At 42.2% G+C, this 24,198-nt stretch overlaps 2 protein-coding genes across 2 annotated transcripts; both read right to left on the bottom strand.

Moving 5' to 3' along the window:
* Nucleotides 1–2,651: 2,651 nt before the first annotated feature.
* On the bottom strand, nt 2,652–4,199 carry LOC138606382 (G-protein coupled receptor 22-like). Its single transcript, XM_069678847.1, has one exon. It carries the CDS (start codon nt 4,197–4,199, stop codon nt 2,652–2,654), a length of 1,548 nt encoding a protein of 515 aa, XP_069534948.1.
* Nucleotides 4,200–20,072: 15,873 nt separating this feature from the next.
* On the bottom strand, nt 20,073–23,514 carry cidec (cell death inducing DFFA like effector c). Its single transcript, XM_069678935.1, has 5 exons — nt 23,462–23,514; nt 23,197–23,350; nt 22,699–22,848; nt 21,847–22,037; nt 20,073–20,256 (listed from the first exon to the last, which is right to left on the bottom strand). The coding sequence occupies exons 1-5, from the start codon at nt 23,512–23,514 to the stop codon at nt 20,073–20,075; spliced, it is 732 nt and encodes a 243-aa protein (XP_069535036.1).
* Nucleotides 23,515–24,198: the final 684 nt, after the last annotated feature.

Raw genomic sequence — 24,198 nt, 5'->3', positions numbered from 1 at the left:
GTGTTGAAGATGCTCTGTGCCTACTGAGGGCACCCATGCTGAACATGGATGCACCCACTGACACAGTACAGGATGGTTTTCTCATCAGAGAGCTTACAGCCAGTTCAGCAAGCAGCAAGTTTGATTTCACCATACCAACAGTGATAAGCCAATGCTAAAATTAACACTTACAAATTGCACCACCTACTCACTATATTATAGGCTGCTTTGTGATTCTTGTATGAGCACTAACAGTATATATCATGAGCAAAATGCAGCCTTTGTTCAACAAAGACAACCATTCTAAATCTTAAACATGAGTATGGTTATTTACTGCAAAAATGTATGGTTGTGTCCAGGAGGACTTCATGTTCTTTAGCTCAGCAGTGTGTCTGTGTGCATCCATTCAGGTTTTAAGGGAATGATCATGTGAGCTACACAGACAGAGCTGTACATTGTCCTCATGCTGTTCCCCTCACAGCAGGCTTTCTACAAAGTCAATTTCTTCAGGAGGAAAAATGCAGTTATCACAGCTACCCCAGAGGCCAGAGCTTTTTAGCCACATGGAGCCATGGGAATCCCTGACTTCAGGCTGTTTGGTCAGGGATACTTTATGTACTGCAGCAGAGGAGACAACATGCGTTAATCCATACAAGAATGGAACAAATGCACAAGCAGATCTCAGTATTTTATATTTATTAATATACTTCAACATTGCATTGTGATACATTCACATAAAACAACACCATGAAGAAAACCCATAAAGATAACATATTGTGTGCGTACATTAAATACAGTATCATCTATCTCTGTCGTGTGATTACATTCAAAAACACATCAATTTTGCGCTTATGTGCCTGTGTGTGTGTGTGTGTGTGTGTGTGTGTGTGTGTGTGTGTGTGGGAGAGAGAGAGAGAGAACACTTTTTGTGAAATGAGCCCCAGTTTAAGAACTTTACACCAGTGAACACACAACCAGGTAGATAAAGTCAACAGCAAACACTCACCCGTTAATAATCCCACCAATCTGTCCAAGCTCGGCGTGAGTGACAGTTTCTCTCCTGTGTTTGCTAGAGACTAAGGTGGAGTTGACCCATGGGACCAAATGTCTGGGTGAGCCAGCCATGCTTAACAAAAGTCAGTCTGTAATCAAACACAGACCAGGTGGCTTCAGCAGTAGATTTCTCATGTCGTAAATTTACATCTGGTCAGTATTTACAGCATGTACATGATCACGCTTTCAGCATCCCAAACTGAACCACAAGGACGCCTTAAATAATGAAATCCAAAACCAGTGCAAGAAATACTTTATATCATGAGGCTGTGAGTAATCAGAGAATGTGTCAGAGAGGTGTTTATTAAGCTCAGTGCTAATTTTTGAGATTGTAGTTTTTGTTGATTTACTGGACTGTGTTATATTAAAAGGTTTTCCTGTTATTTTGCCTTTCACATGTTCATTTCAGAGTGAAAAATAGCTACTCAAGGACAGCCAGGTGACTTTACCATTTTTCTGTCCAAACCTAATTATTCAAAAAACAAAAATAAATAACATTTAAACGACTAGGTATACATATTGGGAAATACAATTTCTTCTAGATGAGAAGTCAAAAATCAAACTCATGTCTGCACATTAAATATGAAACTCAAGCTGGTTAGCGCTTTGTGAGCATAAAAGTTGTGCCAATATGTCATATCATGTTTGTTTAATCTTTCCGGCTGTTTCTTCAAATTTGCTGTACAGACATGAGAGTGGTATTGATCTTGTCATCTAATTGTCTGTAAGATAGCATAGAGCCTATTTCCTAAAGTGTCATACTAATTATTTAAACAATGGGCTGACCCTTTTTCCTGCAGTCTATGCAAAACATCAGTCAGATTTTACAGCATTTCACAGAGTGGGGAGTCAAAATGTTGCATTTATGTGAACAAGCTTTTCAAGAGTTCATACAAACACTGTAACATTGACTTTTTTATAACTACTTAAACTAGCATAACTGCATTGAATATTTCACAGTAGCCTTTAATTGTTCTCTGACTGCTTCCTCATCTTCTCTCTTCTCTCATCTCATCTTCATAATCCATGTAGTACTCTCTCTGCTTGTTTCCAACAGTTTGCCACTTATGTTCTGAGTACGCAACGGGTCATCTAACCAAACTTTCAGAGTTAGAATTAAGGCAGACACAACATTAAATACATTCACAGAGTTTTTTTAATGATTTATCAAAATGTATAAGTATATCAACATTTCTTTAAAGCTGCCTCGGCGGAAGAAGGTCAGTTGCAGATCACATTATCTGCTGGGTAAACACATTCCTCTGAGTGGTTACGTAAGCACCACTATGAGAATTCTTCATCACACAGCTTCATATGTATACGGACGTCTTTATTTGACAGAGTGCAGATTATATACACTTGTGTGTTTGTTTGAGTATGATTTTCTTCAGCTGCAGAGGCTGTGCCGACAGCATCCTGCCTCCACTGCTGCCTGAGGTGAATGTTAGCTGTGTTTAGCGTTCGCTTGCTGCTGGTTTTATAAAACAACTCCCAGAGGTAGAAATGTGTTTTTCACATTTCTTACACTGGCTTCATGCACCAATGAGTTTCATTATGGAACACACCTGTGACTCAATCCTGGTTTTTAATTATACTAGCTGTGCCCATGTGTGTCAGTCTCACAGGACCTCTGCCAGGCAGCGGTCAGTACCTTCGCTTGCTTCCAGCCGCACCTGCCGGCTGGTTTTTCTGTTCTCCACCCAGGAGTTGTGTATGACCGTGCCCCCTGGTGAAGGGTCTACCTGCAGTAGGGACACCACCCTCTTTTTCACCTTTGAACGTAGGGCACGGCGCAGCTTCTGTCGAGTGAAGGCGTAGAGCAGAGGGTGGGACACCGTGGTGCCGTAGGCCAGGGCTAAGAACCAGAGGCGTATGCTGACCAGGGTGTCACTGGGGCCTAAGCCCAGAATGAGCACGTTCGTCACAGAGAGGGGAGCCCAACAACCCAGAAAGGTGGAGATAATGATGAGAGACATCCTGAACACCCGCCTCTGTCGCTCCCGCCGATCCCTGTGTCTACGCACTGCCCGCCTCAGGGCAATGATGGCAGACACGGAGGCCTGGACCCCCATGGTGGTGGGCATGGAGGTCGCAGCCCCTGAGTCTGAGGTGACCAGCGGGGCAGTGGAGGATAGGGCAGGAGGAGAGGTAGCTGTGGGGGTAGGGGAGGGTGAAGGGATGAGTGGAGGATGGCTGAGCTGTTTGGTACCATCCATAGTGCACTGCTCTCCTCCTACATCCTCCCCATCAGTCATTTTGAGCCCCGCCTTCTTTTTTTTCTGTTTCTTGTGGTGCCCCCTGCCGGCGGAACCCCTGAACCGCTGATTCCTCTTCATGTGGGAGCCAATGCGGATGTTTAAAGCCCTCAGTATTTTGGAGTAGGTGAACAGCATGACTGCCACAGTGGTGAAGAAAATGGGCACCTGCAGGAGGAGGTGGTAATACATACCCAGGCCTGTGTGGTAGCCCTGCCCGCCAACACACAGCAGAGTCCGGTTACGCCACACTGGCATCACTGTGGCACTCACACCATTAGAGGACAACAATAAGGGTGTCCCCTGCCCTCTGTCCTCTGCTGTGTCTACACTGGACCACTGCATCTCTAGGAACGGGATGAAAAACACAGCCACAGAGGTGACCCACACAGCAGCCAGGAGCAGCGTTGCTCTACGTGTGGTCAGCAGCCTGTTGGCGGGCCGCACTGAGATGTCGTATCGGTCCAAGGTGATAACCAGGATGTTGATGGCCGTGGCAATGCTGGCAAAGGTGACACAGGCCTCGTGGAAGCAGCAGAGCAGGGCCAGGTTTGGTCCTGGAGGCAGCAGCACAATGATTAGAGTGAAAGGCAGACAGAGCACACACACCGCCACATCCAGCACATGCAGATTCACGGTCACCATATTGCTCACAGAGTCCACTAAATTGGATTGAGAGCAGTAGAGCACCAGCACCGTCAGGTTGCTGCTGAAACCCAACACCAGCTCCAGCATGAGGAAGGCGGTGAGCGACACCTGGAAGCCCAGTGAGTACGGCATGTACCAGGACGCAGGGCTGTCGGACGAGTCCCCTCCTCCCTGCTCCTGGAGGACTCCGCTGCCCTCCAGGCTGGCCACCGACCCGACCCAGCCAGTGGGGGCGGGGCCTGTGGAGTAGCTGTCAGTCTCCATGATGACTTCTCAGCCCTCATATATTGTATCTGTCAGGCCGTTGATGAGCTCCCATGATGCACCAGGCTGAGCGTCCATGATGCAGGGATGAAGAACAGCTTGGTGGCAGCGCTGTGGAGACAGGAACACACTGCAGACAGATGAGAAATGAAGTGACGAGGAGGGAATCAAAACACATTTTCTCTTTAATAGCATGTCACACATCTCAACTAAACATTATATAGAAAAGTCATAACACAGTGATTATAGCCTATAGCCAGCCAGCCTGTCTGTCTGTCTAGCTAGCTATGCATGTATCTACTCCAGTGTCTGCTGTTGAACAGGTGCGGCATTATGCATCAATCCCGCCTTCAGTCTGTCTCCTTTCAGTGTCTCTCATTACAACTGTGGCTGAGTCGCAGCATGAGACCTGCTCACAAGCTGTCAGAACCGCAGCCCGCCTCATTGGGCCATCACTACTGAGGCTCAGGGGAACGAATCTAAGTAATCAGCCCTCTTATTGGATCAGTAAAAACAACACTCAAAGCAACATGAGAAAGCTTGGTTACGATCTCTGCTCTGCCAGATGTTGCAGACCACATGATTTATTTAAAATACCATTACTGCCAAAAGAGAATATTTATGTGATGAAGGGTTTTTTTTGACAAACTGACAACTAAGTTAATTCACTATAGTATCAATGTCACAGACCCCCTCCAGTGAAAATCAAGTGTTTAACCTTGTGAACATCTCCATGTGGTGTTTTTCATGTGCTACAAGACATATCAGGGACAACATAAGCAGTCATCTCCATGGCTGGGCCTGTCTGCTTTTAAACAGCAGTGTACCAAGGACAGGTTGAACAACACGTTTTCAGATTGGCAGGTTTGAGACGTCACAAACCTAAGGAGCCAATCCCGTTAATGGACGGGGTGACGCTATGCATATCATTATGTGCAACCTATGGCAACCATTGTCATAATTTTTGCAAACTCACTACTGACTACTAACGGTAACATTACTAGGCTACTACTAAGTACTACATTTCAAGGTAGCTAAGTTCCTACACTAAACAATAGCAGAGATGTGGAGATTTGCCTAGTGGGTGGGGACTATGCAGATTCAGGAATTGATAATGAGGGAGAAGGAGGAGATGCCTTAGGAGGATTTTTAGAAGGTAATTAAATGTATTTTGCACAAAAAACACATCAGACAATTTATTATTTCAAGCAGAGCATTTTAAATGTCTTAAAACATAACTGGAGCTGGTCTTTAAGTTTTAACAAAGCATATTAACATTTTTACTCATTAAGATAATAACTCAAGCATTTTGTTAAATATACTGACAGTCACAGTCTGGAGGTGTTTAGCGTAGTTTAGCCTAGCAGTGTGACTGGAAGCAGGGGAAACAGCTAGCCTGGCTCTAAGGTCAGTCATTTTTCCACATCTGATGCTCACTACCTTACAATGTAGCATGTTTTGCTTCAAAGGAACAAACACAAAATTGTACAAGACAATATGTGGTCTTAAGGGGGATTATTGTAGCTGTTTTAAATCCTTCTTGAAGACCAATAGTTAATCTGCCTCCCCGGCACATATTTCCAGCATGTCTGTTGGTTGAGCAGCAACCTCACTGTAGCAACAGAGCTGCTGGTTCATTCAACCTTTATGTTAATCTCAAGGGATCATTGAGGCATTTCCATGTTGTATTTTCAATTATGTTCAGAGAACAATTAAAACACAGAGACAAAAATAAAATAATATTAATATGTAACTAGAAAAAGAAATAAACAGAAAAGAGTGGAGCAGTTTGTGATCATGGTTTACAGGGACCTTTGTGTTAAAAAATAGTTACACACCACACATTTTTTGTTTTCATATTTCTGTGTAGATATTTCTTAAGACATGTGTGTTTTTGTACTTTTTTTAAGAGCAAGGCTAAAACAAGCTAGCTGTTGCTAAGCTAAACCCACCTCCTGCTCTGGCTTTATACACAAGACACAAACAGTTTTTGTCCCAAGTTAATCTGTTATCTCAAAGATACATTGGGGATTTATTGGGGATGATGATGATCCAATTTATTTTTTGAATCTTGAAAGTGGGGATTAGGTTTGGTGCCTTAAGCTCAGTAAAAATACAAATGACATAACATACAGAAGAAAAACAATCATTGTCCAATTTACAAATAGTACACTTGTGTATCTGCATCGTAACAGGCGGTTCAGACTACTGTTGTCGCTCTTATTTAGTGCAGGTGGCAATAGTTTCCAGATAGAACAGTTAATGCAGTCTACTGGTACTGGCATGCACACAGAGAGCATCTCTCTGTGGTACTGACTTCAAGAAGATTAAAGGTTGTGTGTAAAACAGTTGCTCTCATTGATTAGAAGGTGATTGCACCTGTGGGAAATCAATGGAGTGATTAAAATCACAGCTTCCCCCTAATTTTATCCTGAAATGAAAATCTCAACATCAAGTTTATAACAAGACACCGCACAGAAAACAAACACAAAATCAACTCTCAACTATCATGTGCAACAACTCTGCTCTGGCAACAAGACATCCTGATGAGTGATGGACTCTCCACGTTTTTTCCCCAGATTCTGTTGCCACGGTAACCACACCACAAGGGTCTAGATTAATGAGGACACAGGTGCCATAGTATGGAAGTACTAGCACTATAGTTACACCATGCTGGTAGCAGTGAAATGGTAGAGTAGTAAAAAGTGTCTCAACTACAAACATGTTACATTAACATGGAAAGCATAAATGGAAGTGTCCCCATGCTGCTGCACTATGACTACACTGGCATTGGTCTGTTGGTGTGAGATAAAATGTTAACTGGGAAGTGCATTGTCAAAACCCTCAGCTAATGATGTAATTAGAATCAGAGTAATATTGATTTCCATCCATTCATCCATACATTATCTATACCGCTTATCCTGTTCAGGTTCGCGGGGGGGGGCTGGAACCTACCCAGCTGTCATTGGGTGAGAGGCGGGGTACACCCTGGACTGATCTCCAGTCAATCACAGGGCTGACACATAGAGACAGACAACCTTTCACACTCACTTTCACACTTACAATTAAGAGTGACCAATTATCCTAATGAACATGTCTTTGGACTTTGGGAGGAAGCTGGAGTACCTAGAGGGAACCCATGCACGCACAGGGACAACATGCAAACTCTACAGAGAAAGGCCCCCTATGTCCGTACCGGGGTTCGAACTAGGAACCTAGCCTTGAGGAGACAATTCTAACCATTGCACCACAATTAACAAAGGCTGACCCTTTGTTTCTTTTAGTCCTGACCTCAGAAACAATCAAGAAGTTTAAGTCAGAGGAATTATTGGACCTAGTGGGTGCATGTGTCTCAACCATACTGACACTATACTGTTAGAATCGTCCAGCCTGCTGGAGATTAATGCATGTTTACATTTTCTGTGTCTTGCAAGTCAAGTTTCTCACATGACATCACAGTTTAGGTAAGAGTCACTGACAGGGCTAACATTTTTTAGCTGTTTCTTGGTGTAAAGTTTTCTCCCTTTTATCTCAATTTAGCTTTAAGTAGAGTCTTCCACAGACTTATGTCAGAGATGCATGCTATCAAGCCAGTGAAGTCATTTAAGCTTACAGAGATGTATAGCTCGGTATCATCTGATGGTTAAAAACATAGAATGTCTTAATGAATATTCCTCCCTGGGCATTATAAACAGCAGAATATAGAAGCATATGGAAATCCCCAGATCAACAGCACTCTTCTGTATACTCTTTCCAGTAATACAAGCATATAACAGTCTTCATGGACAGTGATATCTCATGAGATACCATGAAGGGCAAAATGAAGGGACAGTAGGGGGAAAAAACGGTCAAAACTGAAGAATTGAAAGTGTGCATGAGCGCAGCCCTACAGCCACTTTGCTTGGCTCAGGTTGCAGGTTTCCAGCTGGTCCATTCGTGAGCAGACTGTCTGATTTTCACTCCGAGAGTGAAGATAGGGGGGATGGGGGAACGTTTGGATGGAGGCTGGAGGGAAGTTGAAATGTAGAGAAATAGTGGATTGTTGTTGAGAGTTCATGTGTCACATGGAAGTTAGAAATCTGAAATCACAGTTCACGTGCGGGAAGGAGGTTGAAAAGAGGACTTGGCCAGAGGCGCTGGTAAACAAGATGTCCCATGGAGCAGAGGTGGCAGATTTGTTTCCACTCTAAAGTCTTACATCAGCCTTCCCTGAGCTGCTGCTGGTTTCCTGGTTGCCTCCAGTCCCCAACAGGCTGCTCTAGTCCCAAAAGACTCTGCTCATGATTGCCTGAGTGAAAAGCTGCATGATGACTGCACAGGTTAGGCGCTCTGCACAGGAAAGGTGGACAAATCTCTTGTAAAATCCCAGCAGAAAAGCAATCGGGTTGTAGAAAGGCACAGCAGCTGACAGAGAACGGACCCCGTATGATACACAGATTTTAGAGTGCTATAGTTTTGTTGTGATTTTTATACAGTTATTTTTTGTAAGGTTTGGTTTCAACTTAAGGCAGCTCAGTTAAACAGGCTTTCTCAGTTTATCTGTGTGTAGAAAATGATTAAAAGGTCGAGTTGCAGGGTTCATGTTCATGTGAAGCAGAAGTGTGAAAAATCAATCAATATGGCCCCGCTCTGACCCAAAGTGCCTAATGTCTGCTCATGCAGTGTTTCACGCTGTTCTTCATCCACAGGCAGGTCATTAGGAAATTTGTCCGTCTTTGAAGAACCAGAGTCTGACTGACCTCAGGGTGGGTTCAGGTTGGACCTTTTAAAGCTCGGTTCATTTCTAGATCAAGATAAAACCTCAGCTGAAAGCAGCAAACTACTCTGGATAAGTAGCTTTGAGTCAGAGACAGCAAGTGTGAAACCGGCTTCTTAATTAAGTCACCTGCGAGTGGAAGATGCTCACCAGGGAGCGCTCCAGGTGTCGTATGTGTGACCTTCTCTAACACTGCAGAAGGCAACAATGTCACTTAGACCCGGACATACTGAGGGCCAGGAAAATGTCACATAGAGATGAAGCATTTAATAAGCCGAAGCACCATCTTAGCAACACCTTCTGCCTTTAACCTCTGACACATTATGATGTCGATTGTGGGAACATGACACATTTGTAGAGAAGGTCAGGATGGCAGGAAGGAGGAAGACTTCTGATATATCAACGTCTGATCTCCCAGGTTTAGTCTTTAACTGAAGGCTTTCTGAAAGCCTGATGTTAAAGGAATATTTAGGTAAATACACTTTTTAACTACAAGAGATATAAAAAGATATGAGAGAGAGAGAGAGAGCATTTAATTTCATTTGTTATATATCAAGCTACAATCAGAGGCTTGTTAGCTTGGCCTAGGTTAGCTTAGCGTATAGACTGGAAACAGCTAGCCAGCTAGCCTGCTTCTCTCCACAAGTAACTAAGTAAACAAGCTAATCACTAAACTCATTCTATCTTGTTTGTTAAACCAAACATAAACCAGAGTTTAAGACAAATTGTGGTTTTGTTGTTGTCTCCGCTGATTCAAAACGTCTCAACATTGGTCAAGAAATACTTCCAGCATGTCAAAGACCCCTGTGTTTTTAAAACGGTTTCATATTCAAAGATTAAGATACATTGTGGTAGTAAGTTGGCTTTAGAGATAATTGGATGTTGTTAACTGAGGACAGAACTGTGCCTGGTCTTGATGCTAAATCTAGCTTTCAGGCTGCTAGCTCCAGCTTCTTCTACAGACATAACAGTGGTATTGATCCCCTTGAACACCTGAGAAGAAAGACTAGAAGCATTATTGTCAAACCTTGCACTTCTGAAAAGCGCTGCATCATCATCTCAATCGTCAATAGTCACACTGCAGGATATTAAATTAACTGAAACACATGCTGCTACTTTTTTGCTTCTTGATACAAAAGGAAAACTGGCAATTATTTTCCATGACTACTCGTTAAGAAGCACACAGTGAACTGAACGCTCTGCTTGCACAGTCTGCGAGTCACCTGTCTGTGAACATGCACGCGATGCTGCAGCAGTTAAAGATAAATTCACCTGGATGATCGAGGCGTTCAGTTACATGAGGCAGCTTTTGAGAGGATTTGTGTCCTAACAGTGGCACGTTGTCACAGAGCTGGTTAAAACTATTGCTACAATGGTGGACTGTGGATGTGCAGCAGAATTGTTTCCTATAGTGACCTAACTTGGAGGGCAAATACAGCGTAGGGTTGCATGAGTCGAAAGCAGCACAAGATGCTGAGCTTTCAGTCTATAAAGATACTGTCACAGTGCTGGTCAGGGCCCTAATGTAGGAAATGCTTACACACACAACACACACTATCTGTGCAATCTTGCAGGATGTAGGAAATCAGTTTGTTGCTTGACTTTGAAAGTTTGACCTCCTCATTTCAAACAAAGTGTGGTAGAAGTATGGGGAAAGGTTTAAGTTATGATTGGTTATTTTCATGGAACAGGAATGTTACACTGCATGTGTCCGAAGTTTCCTACATAATACAGAAAATACAGTATCTCAATATCAGTTTTTACAATGTTTTGATCATTTTGTTGTTTTATTCTTATCTAATGTTTCCTTGGTAATATCTGACTGCAGCTGCACTTGACATCACACCTGGGTCCTCATCCTAATCCTCTGTTTCAGATTCATCTGAGAGGAGTGTCTCTGTCTTGTGTTTGATCTCATTTTCCATCCATCCACTATCTATAACCTCCTGTTCAGCCTCTTGGGGGGGCTGGACCCTATCGCAGCTGTCATTGGGCGAAAGACGGGGTATACCCTGGTCCAAAATTTCCTGCCCGAACCCTAACAGACCCGTTATTGTGCAATCCGGAACCGAACCGGACCCGTCTATTATTTGAAAGTTGGGATCCGGACCTGTGAAGAACCGAGAAAAGTTGGACCCGGACCCGTCTATTATTTGAAAGCTGGGGCCCGAACGGAGTTATGTCAGACCCGACCCCGGCCGAACGAAACAGACCCGATCATCACCGACTGCATAGCTGATTAATATTAACAAGTTGCCGTTAGTCAGCTGTCAAAACAAACCTTTTTGTCCTACCTGTGTGACGCAGCCTTCTCCCCTGTGCCTGTCCGTGCATATAATCCATCCTCCACCAAGAAAGTTCACAAAACACATCCAGGTTTCCTGGAATCCATGTCGTGTTGATAAAAACAGAGATGCTAATCCACTAGTTATCTCAGATTAAAAGTCCACTTGCTGTCATGCAGACGGATGACAAACGCGCGGCTGGTTTAGAAGCCACACACACGTGTTACACGTAACTGCGCATACTTCCGTCTCGTCTTTGTCCACAATTTGCATAAACAAGGTTTTACCTCTTTATTTTCATTTTCTTTTAGCTTTTTTGTCCACATCAGCGAGGAAGGTATCCATCATTACCAGATTTGGCTTCAACTTTTCTCTGAACCTGCAGTCGCTTTGTATGGTTTTTTCTTAATTCCCGCACATTCTCATGCGAATGACACATTGTTGCAAGTTAAAATACACACTCAGCACTTAAATCATGAACACTTTCTAATCACGGCCGGGTCTTCCCGGATCCATTCGGGTACTACTTCGAGGAAGCCGGAGTACATGGAGAGAACCCACACATGCACGAGGGAAACATGTTAACTCCACACAGGAGTCCTATGTCTGAACTGGGAACCGCGCAGCCCTCATTTATCTCTATTTATATGTAAATATTTACAATGTTTAATAGGTTTTTTTTATTTTGGCCTTCTAATGGATGCATGTTATGTTGCTTTGTTTAATGCATGTTCTTCCAAATAGTCGGTTTGAAAGGGTAATTTCTTTGTTTGCAATTAAGACGCTAAATAGCAGAAATCGTATTTTGCTTAAAGGCAAGAAATTATTCCTCTGTGTCATTTCACAATGTTCGACAATCACACATGGAGAAATCCTTTATAGAGAGGAAAACCAATCTCAAGCTTGCTCATCACTGTTGGCCTCTGCACTGAAACAGACTTACATGCAACACTTTAGTCAGGTCCCTGCGGGCCGGAGAAAGTCATTCTGGGAAACTTAAGAAATCAATGCAGGTTGAGGAAAAGAGCAATAAAAATCTTAATTACAACACTTTATCAGAAAACAACTCGGGAACACCGGAGATTTGTCGGATGATATAATGGATGATTTTATTCCATTTTAAAAGTGCATCAGAAAGAGGCTTAACTCTCATACGGGCGCACCACATCCAGAGCTTCCACTTTCCACACAGATCTAAGAGATGCTTCACAACCTTTCCCCCTCCGGGCTAGGGAGCCAGAAAATATGTGACAAGAGACTGTATAGCATGTATAATTGAACAGCCATAGTCACATCAGTATTTCCCAGAAGCAGCAGCACAAAGATTAAAAAGATGAATGGCAGGGAAGATAATCTTGCTATTCCTGTGAGACAAGCTGATGTAACAGGTTGTCAAAATGACATAGTGAGAACACAGGAATGCAGACAAAAGGTACATGAATAGTAATAGGACCCCCTTTTAAGGTAGGAATACGTATATTTGCATTTTCCAGTATTTTTATCTTTATCTGTATTCATCAGCAGCTCAGGATGTTAGCAAGACTCACTAATAACTTCTGTTATTACTTCGGCGGTCTTATTAAGCTAACAAGATATTTATCAGTGGGCATGCACATATCTCTCGTTAGATAACACACAGGCATTGACATGGACTCCATAAAGCATCACAGGCTTAAAGCAGTTTGAAGTAAATCACTTTTTTGTCATTAAGATGCAAAGTTATGCAGCAAGGTGCCTCAAAATCTAATCAGACCGTCAACTCAACCGAGGGAAGCTGAGGGAAAGTATGAAGTTCCTGCCATGTGCTGCTGAGAGAGTCAGGTGTCACTGTAGTGGCAGGTGGGAAAAAGTCAGCGATTAGGGTGGGACTTTAATGATTAGATTTTATTATATGTATGTTTATGTATAGAGATTGTAAGTCACTACATTAAGAGATATAAAAAAGAGCTTTTTCAGTGGACAAAGAAGCGCATAACAACAAGCAACTTCTGCATTTAAGCGTGAGAGTCTGCTGGAATGGCAAAACAGGCCGGAGTCAACATGAGGACACAGAGCATGTTCACTCGCTCTATATCACGTGTGTGTGTGTGTGTGTGTGTGTGTGTTTGTGTAAACAGACTCCCTATTGAGACATCAAGCTGTTTGTGAGCGCATTCTCCAGTCGCTGCAACATGATGGAGACAAAATGTCATGTCAGAGCAGAACACTTACAGGCCACTGCTCATCTTTGGCACTGTCAGCCTGGAAGAGCAAGACACACACTCCTACAGGACTACACAAACACACACACACACACACACACACACACACACACACACACACACACACACACACAAAAACACACATACAGTTGTTCAACAGGACGCCTGCTGAGTCTGAGTGGTCTCGAGCTGTATGAATACAGAGAGGAGGAAAGTCTCATCCGAAGCAGCACTGGAGCGTATTGCAGGGATGTAAATGTTAGAGGTTGTTTTACTCGGTCAGCAGCTGAAATGTAAAACATGAATGCATTGAATACAGAATTCCCGACGGGACTGACTTCCTGCTGGTTCTCTGCTGCATGACTTTGACTACAACACTGACATAATGTTGATTATCAGCACAATCATGTAATGAAGTATAATAAAATAAATGTTAATTAAGGGTCCAATGTTGCCTGTGCCATGAGATAACTTTAGTTGATATTTGGCGCTATAAAAATAAATTCAGTGATTGACAATTGTTCCGCCATATAAGGTTATTTTAAAATTATTGCATTGTAGAAATTAAAGCTGACACGATTGAGCATGTTGGGTTAATATTGTTATAGTAAGTGAAGTCATTTTGCTAAACTATCCAACAAAAGGTCTTTAAGCTTTCGACCACATCACTGGTCATTTCACTGGTTCACATGATAACTGATATTCTCCAGGCAGTACAGCAACACAGAAACAGACAAAAAGTCTCACAGAAATCTAAGCAGGCCTGAAGACTAGATATTGATCCTTCAAATATGTCCAAAAAGTCTTTATCCTATTTTGCAAAATAGAAAAATAGCTGCAAAATCATTACAGTCAATAACTTCACAAAAATCGAGGAGCATTCTAATTTCTTTAACTGCTCACATCCTCCCAAATATGCAAAACCGTGTTAAAGTGGTAATCTTGAAGATTTCAGTTTTGTTCTCTTTGGCGGCACCTTTTGTGATAAACAATATTTGCGGGAGCACACTTCCCAGTTATCCAGACAGGGTCGCATGTGTGACGTCCACGGTTGTAATGGTTGTAACTCTTGATTTTCCTCGCTGACGGTCGCTTTCCTTTTTAGACTGTTTGCCTTTAACTGAGCGTCGAATTTGTTTCTTTTCTTTGGATTTTCACTTATTTTTGAAGTTGTATCTGTAGTCATCGATCTTTTCTTTTTTTTTGTTCAGCCATAGCAGATTACTGTTTACTCGCAACACTTGCAGAGACCAGAAAAGCAGCAACTTAACTGGCAGACCAACCAATGCTGGGTGATGGAAAATACCTCACTAACTGGGCGCTGCTTGTGATTTTTTCCGTGAAAGTCGCCACACTCACCCTGTCCATAATACTGCAATGCAAAGGCTTTCATCAGTGGGCCATAGGCTCAATCCCCATTGTGTTACCTCAATCGGCAATATACAGTGACTTAACAGACATTTTTTTAAATGGATATCTTCAAGATGCTTTAGACAAAACAACCTGACCAATACTTAATATCACAAGACCTTTACATACAAAAACACTCATACAGCGTCCATAGCATTGCCACTTTGTTAAAAGATGAAGGCACAGAAAGGGTCAGGGGTCTGCATCTCTCTGATTGCTTTATTGACCCTCTGTCCAGGGATTTTATTGCCCTTAATTGTGAGCTTTGTTAAAGCTGCATCTACCTTCTTTGCAGAAATCCAATTATCACGTCAGTCCAAGTCATAAATATTTGGCTCATTTCATAATGGAGGTGAGGAAGAGGAGGAGGCAGGAAATATAGAGAACTACACAGAGGGCTTTTACGGAAAATATGAAGGACAGTGAAATCAAAACTTAGCTGGTTCAGGCGACTCATCTTTAATGTATGAATATCTTTAAATGGAGGACAAATCTGAGAGTGCACCTATTGCCGTCTCAGTCATTGACCAGAATACACTAGGTATTGGGAAACAAATCCATTATTCAGACAGACTCTAAAAACTACAGGCAATTCAGGTTGGAGCAAAGCACCCAGGCTCTCGCTGAGGGCCTTTGTGATGTCCTGTTACCTGAATTATTTATCTCCCAGAAAAATATATAGAGCTGAAATAGGAAGCCATTGAAAACCTGAGCTTGGGGAAGAAGCGGGGAAAAGAAAAAAGGTGGGAAAGAAGCAGTATAGATGAGAGAGAGGGTGACAGATGACAGATCCTGAACAGAGAGCCACTTAGTGGAAACTGGTGAGTTTACGTAACTGCAGAAGGAGACAATTAGATGACAATTAATACATTTAGTTGTGAACTGGAGCCTTAAGACCGAGAGGGGATGATGATGATGTATTGTCACACAGAGGCTACACAGACACACTTCCTTTCTGCATGTATCCAGCAGGATTTGGTTTCCCTTCCTTCATGTTCACAATCAAAGCCGTCCACAGCAGAACGCGGGAGGAGACACAGCTCAGACCCAAACGCTTTCATCAAGACTTCTCCCTTTTTCTCTTTGCGTTCCTCCACCTCCACACTCTCACATCCAACCCCTCCCTTATCTGTTACACCTCGTCTCGCCTGCTGCGTCTAACGGCATTTAGTTTCACTTTTACAGCCTTTATTTGTCCTGATGAAGCTCTCTTTGGTTGGTTTTATTCTTCGACATAAAAAACTGTAGCTTGTGATTAACAGATGAAAGAGAAAATGCTGAATACAGTGTCTGGTTCATATGAGAATATGAATTGGAGTGATTGTGTTCTGGGAGGGAAAACTGTAGTTCTTAAATGCTGAGCAGCACATCGCTCCATCTGACAAAGCTCAAAGGGATAATGTTTGTCTGACCGGCCTGTCTAATGGCGGACAATACACAACTCCAGCATTAGTGCTCAAACAATTACTTTATTTGAAGGAGATATTTCTTATACGATACTTCTTATTTATTTTGCTTAAGAATATTACATAAACTATTGGTGGATTAAGATATTAGATTGACTAGTTTGTTATAAATAAATAAAATAAGCGTTAACAGAAAAGTAGAACAGTAAGAACAGTAAATTTAAGGGTTATAACAACATAGTAGTTGTTGACTGGTCCTAAATGTTATTTTTGCCAGTTTCTCATTTCTGCCCTTTAATTAATAATTAAGGAGTTCGACTATTAAATTAAAGTTGCATTTCTGTGATTTCCTCCTGAAATTGTTCAAGAGGGTTGGAGATTAACCATAACGTATCAATTAATGGGCCCTGACAGACAGTGAGAAGATTGGGAGAGGTATAAATTATTTCAAAGATATTTTAAGGATTGTTTGGCCCCTTGACTGTAAGCACACATATTAAAACACGAATGCCAAACATCGCAAACACAATCATCATCCAAACAGACAACCAGGCTTTCATGTACAGTAAGCATGGTGAGATGTTTCCAGCGGACTGCAGCGAGGACTCCCTGAGGAGCGTGGGAGAAACACACAGCCTCAGAGCCCGTTACTGTGTCAAGCACCTACTCCCACATACAGCCCGTGGTTTCTAATAAAACTCAGAATCCGCTGCTAAATCGATATTTCGTGGACCTCTGTGTGCCAAACATCACACCGAGCTGTGCGCTCTGCACGGAAGGAGTGCAATTACATATTCTCGCAACAAATAAACACCTAAAGTTGGATGGAGTGTAAAACATCTGAAATGTTCTTTGATTATGTAGATAGATTATAACTGTAATAACGATATTTGGATTAAAATGCGCTGCGTAAAAGTTACTAAAGGCATTTTGAAAAGTTAAACAGGCGTTTTAAGGATTGAAATCTGAGTGGACGTCCTAATGACACAAAATATAGAACTGTATTTTTAATTGGCAGTTTGAGTTGTTAATGGGTTGGATTGACTGAAGCTCCCTGCGCGGCAACTGCGCATTTTAACAAGCAAATGATTTTATCATAGCCTACTACTGGATGCACAACACACGGATTTATTACAGCTTCAAAACACGAACATTTGCACACTTACCTCTTGTGTCGAAGTCGTGCGCTTAGCAGTCCATGTCCGCAACCTGTGTGCTGTTGGGAAGCTTCTGTCCTGTGGAACAGCCGACACATGCTCAGCAGCAGCAGCAGCTCCACCTGCTCTAGAGGGACGGACGGATGCAGTCCAGTGGCAGAGCTCAGGCTCCTGCTGGATGACATCAAGTTAACGACTGAAGGAGGGAGGTGCCAAAACTACTATGAAGGTAGTGCTGATAAAACTACTCTAAAAACTAATTTTCTGTTGTAACAGGCGAGTCATTTATGTTGTGTGAATATGAACTCCCCGTCCATTTTTGTGCACTAAACGAATAGTCACTTTATTATGTGGCTGTGGGTTTCTGTTAACTAGGCAAAGCAATTCCTGCATGATGGTAAAAATTGAATAAAGCATTTTTTGACTTGAGACAAAGCTGCGCAAATCTAGTATATTGCCTCAAGTGATGTCACTTGAGTGACTGCGTCAGTTTAGGCTCAAGACTACCCCTTTGAAAATGGAAAAATATCAAGGCGTGTGTGGTAAAGCAAACTGACCAGAGCTCTGTAGCACGCACCTCATCTCTTCTTGAGGCTAGGAGTCTACATCAGCCGCTACTAGCTTAATTCAATAGGCCAGTCGCACCATCAAGCACCAATCATCAAGGCCACGCCCCCTGTTGGAAGGAAATAATCCAGTTGCAGCTACAAAAAACATACAAATGGCTATTTTCAGACATCATCTACTGATACCTTGTAGTTAATTCAAACAGGCTAAATCTAGATTTGCGAGTAATATATCTACATGGCTACTGTTTTGGTTCATTGGAGAATACTAAGAGGGTATAAGAGACGCCTGATCAACCTTAATTCAGGTAAGATATCACTATAATTATTTTAACAAACACAGGTTTGTGTAACACAAAATGAAGGCATACAAACTAGTAAAAGTATAATCATCCATAGTTTTATGACATTGATATCTACAGGATCTTTGGTTTTCAATACCCCAAAAAGTGGTGTGGGCTTAACGGTTTGCTTCATACCTGTACATGATCTGGTCGACTCTGACTCAACTATTTGCTGTCGGGTTGCATGGTGATAAAAACAAAATTAGGTATTTCCAAATATATTCTTATTTCAAAAACATTTTTTTTTTACCTAATGCAGAGTAAATGGACTATCTATTCACATACATGTTACAATTTTTAAAGTAACAAAAAAGTGAAAACAGTACATTTCAAGCACAAAAAATGATCAACATTTTTTAAATATGTGATAGATTACCTCTCACGGCCAGCCTGTAGTACCTGAAATGCCCATGAGTGGGCCACGCTCCACACTCGAGTTCTTCCATTTTTGACCCCTTTTCAAAGAATCTCCCATGCGAGTCCAAAGATATTTTACAGGTAGGCCTACATGTAACATTTCACTACGATAGGCCTGTTCACCTGCTGCGAACAAACCTTGCGCTCTTGTGCACAGTTTGTTTCAAGGTCAGCCAAGACTACAGAAGTGCAAAATAAATGATTCTGTACAAACCAATCTAAATGCAGCTGTATGGCTAAAAATCAATACACAATGCCCCTACTCACTGTTAACGACAACAAATATACATTATTGTAGGAGACGGTCAGCATGCATCTCTTGACTCATTACAGTACAGACAAAACAGCGATATACCAGTGTTCATTTTTACATTGTGTGTGCAACTTGAGGTCATGCATTCATGGGATGTAATTTAATCGATACAAAGCAAAACAAGAGGACAAAGGTGGAAATCATCCCATGATTCATTACCTAAATTAATTTAAACCACATCAATATCTCTTTATCTAGCATCTCTCTGGCATTTGCAAACAAGTAATTAACCAATCATTTTTGAGGGGTTTTTATTATAATACACAAAAACATGAGCTAAATCTGAGAGGACCACTTGTGTTTCTATTTGTAGTCGTTATATTTATTGCAATAAATAAATAAAAAGAAAATTGTGTAACAAAAAGAAAAGGAACCAGCAAACATAAGAGTGGGAACTCTTGACTTGCTGAATATATATAGATGGCAAAAGTGGCACTCAAGCCATCATCTCTTTCTCCATTTGCTCTCAGTGCAATGGTTTGTTTCCGACCCCTCGCCCCGTGCAGCTGGATGCTCTTGCTTCGTTTTCATCCTCTGGTTTCTGCAGCTGACAGGACAGTGCAGACCAGGGAACAATTAGGGATGTGTGGGAGAGACAGCTGGACCTGTTGCCAATTACAGCGACTATGACCAGGAACCACACACACACACACACAGCGCAGCCAGCTTAATAGGCTGATATTGTAAATCTAAGACTACTTGTGGACCCTATGAAGACTGAAATGGATTTAAAGGAATGGGAAAATAAAGTGTCAGTTTTATTTATTCATCTTAATAGGTCAAAGTTTTAACAGTAGAGAGTAAAAGTGCTTTCTGAGGAATAACTTGTGTTCCCTTCTATGTGCAAATACGGCAATGACATGTAACAGAGCAAGAAAGTGACTGCAAAAGCAGTCTGAACTGTCTTAATTGCACAGATAACATGAGCAGGTAGAGATGTTCACATTTCCTCTACACTGTGTCTGAAATAAGAGTGGATAATGTGTTTGCTGCATCCTCGTCAGCTCCCGTTCCATCATCAGTGGGATATCTTTCCCAGCAGCATGCCCTGCAGCTGCCTGATCCTGCTTTCCTGTGGCAGCGCGAGGCTCTTCTCTGTTCGCTGCTCCTCCTCCTCCAGCAGCTGCTCGATGTAGCAGGAGGAGCCCAGCAGGATGTGGCCTGTAGCCTGCATGGAAAAGATGGTCCATCTCAGAGCCTCCCTGGAGGAAAAACACAGATAGAAAGATAGACAGAGTGAATAGTCATAAAAAGCAAATTCCTTCCTGCAGAGACGGAGAAAAAGACGCACAAAAAGACGTTTGAGTAATTTGGGATAATGACAAGTCAGTTTTTTGAGTAATTGTTTTAGAAAATGAAATGGACAAGCATGACAGGCCGAGAGGATGACCAACAGGAATATTCACAACCTCAGATTATCAGTTTTGAATTAACTGCATCTCATAAGCCTGTCATCTAAGGCCATGTCTACACATACACAGGTATTTTTCAAAACGTAGCTTTTCTGCATTTTGGCCCACACACACACACACACACACTTTTAGTTCACTGAAAACAGATCTTTTGTAAAACTCCGGCCAGGGTGAAGACTTTTAGAATCTCTAAAACGGCAGTCTTGGCTCGTGACGTAAGGCTATAAGCCGTTATCTCCTTTGTGAGGCGTCACAGATGAGGCGACATTCCATACAAAGTGACAGATGTTTCTATCCTTGCTAACAAGACTTTTTACATGTTTACACATACACTCACCAGCAACTTCACTAGGAACACCTGAAAAATCTTATGTAATCCAATACACCAGCTCAGCCATAAGATTTGCTTTTCTGTTGCCTGTAAGGTTCAGGCTTTTTTCTAAGAGGTGTTAATTCAATGATATTTCAGCGTCAAAGTCGTAATTGGTGGTGAGGCTGTACTGAACTGCATTATATTCAGAAGTGTTTCTAATACTTTGCCCCCCTCGTGTATTTAAATGGGGAGGACAAAAAATTAGAGACACATCTCAATATAATTGTGTTTAGTACAACACCACTTTCAGCTACGGCCTCAGTAATAAATGTAATTGAATTTACACACTTCCAACGCTCATCAAAACAAAAGTCAACAAAAACTAAACTTCATGAAAGCAGAATTCATGGCAGTGCTGTCGAACTGCATTAGATTGTACAGGTGTACCTAATGAAGTGGCCGGTGAAGGTGAATGTATATGTACATACTTGTTACTTGTCCACTATATTGAGCAGCCCGCCAGGTAGTCTTTCGGCAATAGATTTTTTTCAGACTTTTCATTGGCTGCGATTTTCTTTTTCTTCTTTGCATGACCAGGTTATATCACCGCCTGTTGGTATGGCATTCCCATGACAGCGTTTCTGTTGTGTTTTGGCATTTTCGTTTGGATGGAGATTTTTTATAACCGTGCTTGTGTGGATGGGGCGTTCTTTTGGAAACGAAGGAGGAAAAATCTCGGTTTTGAAAAACATGACCTCTCGCCCTACAATGTAGCACCAAAAATCAAATATTTGACAAGTCAGCAAAATGTAATCCTCTCAGACTGAAGCTTTGTGCCAAAGCTGAAAACCAGCAGATCTCATTAGTGATGACATAACTCCTCCAAAAATTAATCTCAATAAAATCTAGCCTTTGTTCTTTAGCAATGATCATTTTTTCTCTCAAACTGGATTTAGCTCTTACTGGGGATCCAGATTGTGCCTCAGTACAGTCACCAGAGAAATGCTTTTACATGAACAAATCTACACGATAGTTTAAACAGATAATTGGCAGGCTCTTTCACTCACTTCAGCATATTTTTGGCAGCATAACAGCGCAGGTCGTAGGACAAGGAATAAGCACCGTACAGGGTTGCTTTCACGTTCAGGCAGCCGATGAAATCATTGGGGTTGTTCTTGTAGAGGTCAAAAGTCAGCTTGGCCACATCTGTCCGGTGCTGAGACCTGCTCTCACTGAGCTGATCTCTGGAGGGGCTGCTCTGTGAGGTGACAAGGTGGGATACAAGTCAGGTAAAAGGGTACAGGTACCTTTGGATGGTGTGATTGCAGCCAGCAAACTGGGCAAAATGACAGCACGCAGCACCTCCAGCAGACAATTAGATTAGCAATGATGAGGAGAAAGGTATCCAACAATGAAGCAAGGTCGTTGTGTCGTTGAGTAAACATTTAGGGGGTGGGGGGGCTAAATCACGGCATGAATCGATTTCTATGGAAATGAGTTGCTTTGGGTGAACACCAGTCCAATCTAATGACACCTCCGGGTCTGATTTAAATATTCAAATCCAACATTAGAATTTTCTCTAAAAAATTAAGAAGGCAGAAACTAATCTCTGATGTTCGCCTTGTGTTATCCTTCAGCACAATAACTGACATTTTACTCCTCTATTCAGGAAGAGGGAGAAAATTTGCTGATTAAATTTCACAGAATAGTCATTGTGTTTGACAGTCGACGGACAGTTGTACCATTCATATTCATGATCCTACATTGAAGATAAAGATATTTCCTTGTCTGATCATTCACATCACTGGCATAAAACATTCTGAATAACAGAGGATGATAACTATGTTCAGCATGTCACTGTGCAACTTGATCAAGAGTGCCCCCTAGTGGTTGATGTGAAAACATTTAAACAGTCTTACTGTATTTGGGGTCCACTTCTGGTCTTTCTCCAGTACCATGAGGACAGCATTATCAGGCAGTGTCTGGAAGAACTCCTCTGTGTCGACCCCTGTGCCGTCTTCCTCCAGCAGCAGGGAGCTGACACACGGCACGCTGAACGAGTCGCTGGTCTGCGAGAGCAGGAACAGACAGGAACAAAAGTGCAGCAATTGTTAAATAAATGTGCAACAAGTCACGTGGGCCAGATGAACAATTCAGAAAATAGCCGGTTACACAAAGACATAGCATTTTAAGAGTGTACACTTCACTCGTGAACCTTTACCAGCATGAGATTGAAACAAGCACGACAAAACAGATGGTGCTGCAATAAGTGAGTCATAGGCCAGCCTGTCTGTGGTCATGAAGCCTCATTCACACCTAAAGGTCACCATGCTTCAGGTTCTCTTTGAGTTACTGTGTGATCATATTCACCCTCAACTACATCACATCATCCTGAGCCCTCACGCACTCCTCCTCACCTTGTTCATCAGGTCCGCGAGCGTGTCCGCCATGATGCCCTTCTTCACACTGCGGTCAGAATTGGTGACCCTGAAGGGCTTCGACCGAGGACCTCTACCTGCCAGGAGCTGCTGGGTCATGGAGGCACTGGCTGACATGCTGGCTGTCACACATCTGATAAAATTTATTTAAAAAAATAAGTGAAACCTCAGTGTTTAAACCTCAACAACAATTAGCCGGTAACATGTTTACTCTTCAGTGTGAATGATGGAGCTGTGGTCTTACTTGGAGAGGGAAGACGGAGTCAGAAGGCTGAGGGACTTCATCGCATAATCCATCTGACGGTTCATCCACCTGCGATTAGAAGAAGCATCAGTTTAGAAAGGGCACATTACTAACAGGCTTCACAGAAACATTTTTGAGTGAATCTATCAGCTTAATATTTAAATACTTGAAAGTTTTAGAGTTATAAAAAGGTGACACTTCACCAGCTGTTGTCCTGAATATAATCCCGACAGGTCTCCTTGTAGTGCTGCTCCAAACTCGGTTCATACGCCTACACCTCTGTGATATTGTACACGCTCTTGTCTGGTTGCTGTCTCTTGCACCACTTGCTCACTGAACTTTGAGCTGATGACTGCTGAGCTAGTTATAAGCCATCAGCTTTATTGAGTAATTCTCCATGAACACTCCCATTGACCCTCCTCTGTGAAATCACCGGACTCATGCTTGTTTATATACAGAAAAGCATCGTAAAAGGGATAGTTCACCCAAATAGGTAAAAAACAGAATCATTTTGTTTCAATTTATAATGTGAAATAGGTTAAAAACACTTCAAAAATACTTTTTTTCTCTGCTCTGAGAAACACAAATTGTACTAACTATTGTTTTAGGATGCTAGCAGAAATGATCTGCATGGCTTTAGGGTACGTGATCAATGTGAAACAGATGAAAGCACCTTGATCTAGTTTGTACACATTTTTTCATACTGACCTACTTTGACAACAATTTGCATCGTTTTC

The sequence above is a fragment of the Semicossyphus pulcher genome, unplaced genomic scaffold (genome assembly GCF_022749685.1).
Source record: "Semicossyphus pulcher isolate SPU_LCO1_2020_fin unplaced genomic scaffold, fSemPul1.0.p SCAF_3, whole genome shotgun sequence".
Taxonomy (NCBI): Eukaryota; Metazoa; Chordata; class Actinopteri; order Labriformes; family Labridae; genus Semicossyphus; species Semicossyphus pulcher.
Note: the sequence above shows the minus strand (reverse complement) of the source record. Positions and strands in the feature narration are given on the sequence as shown.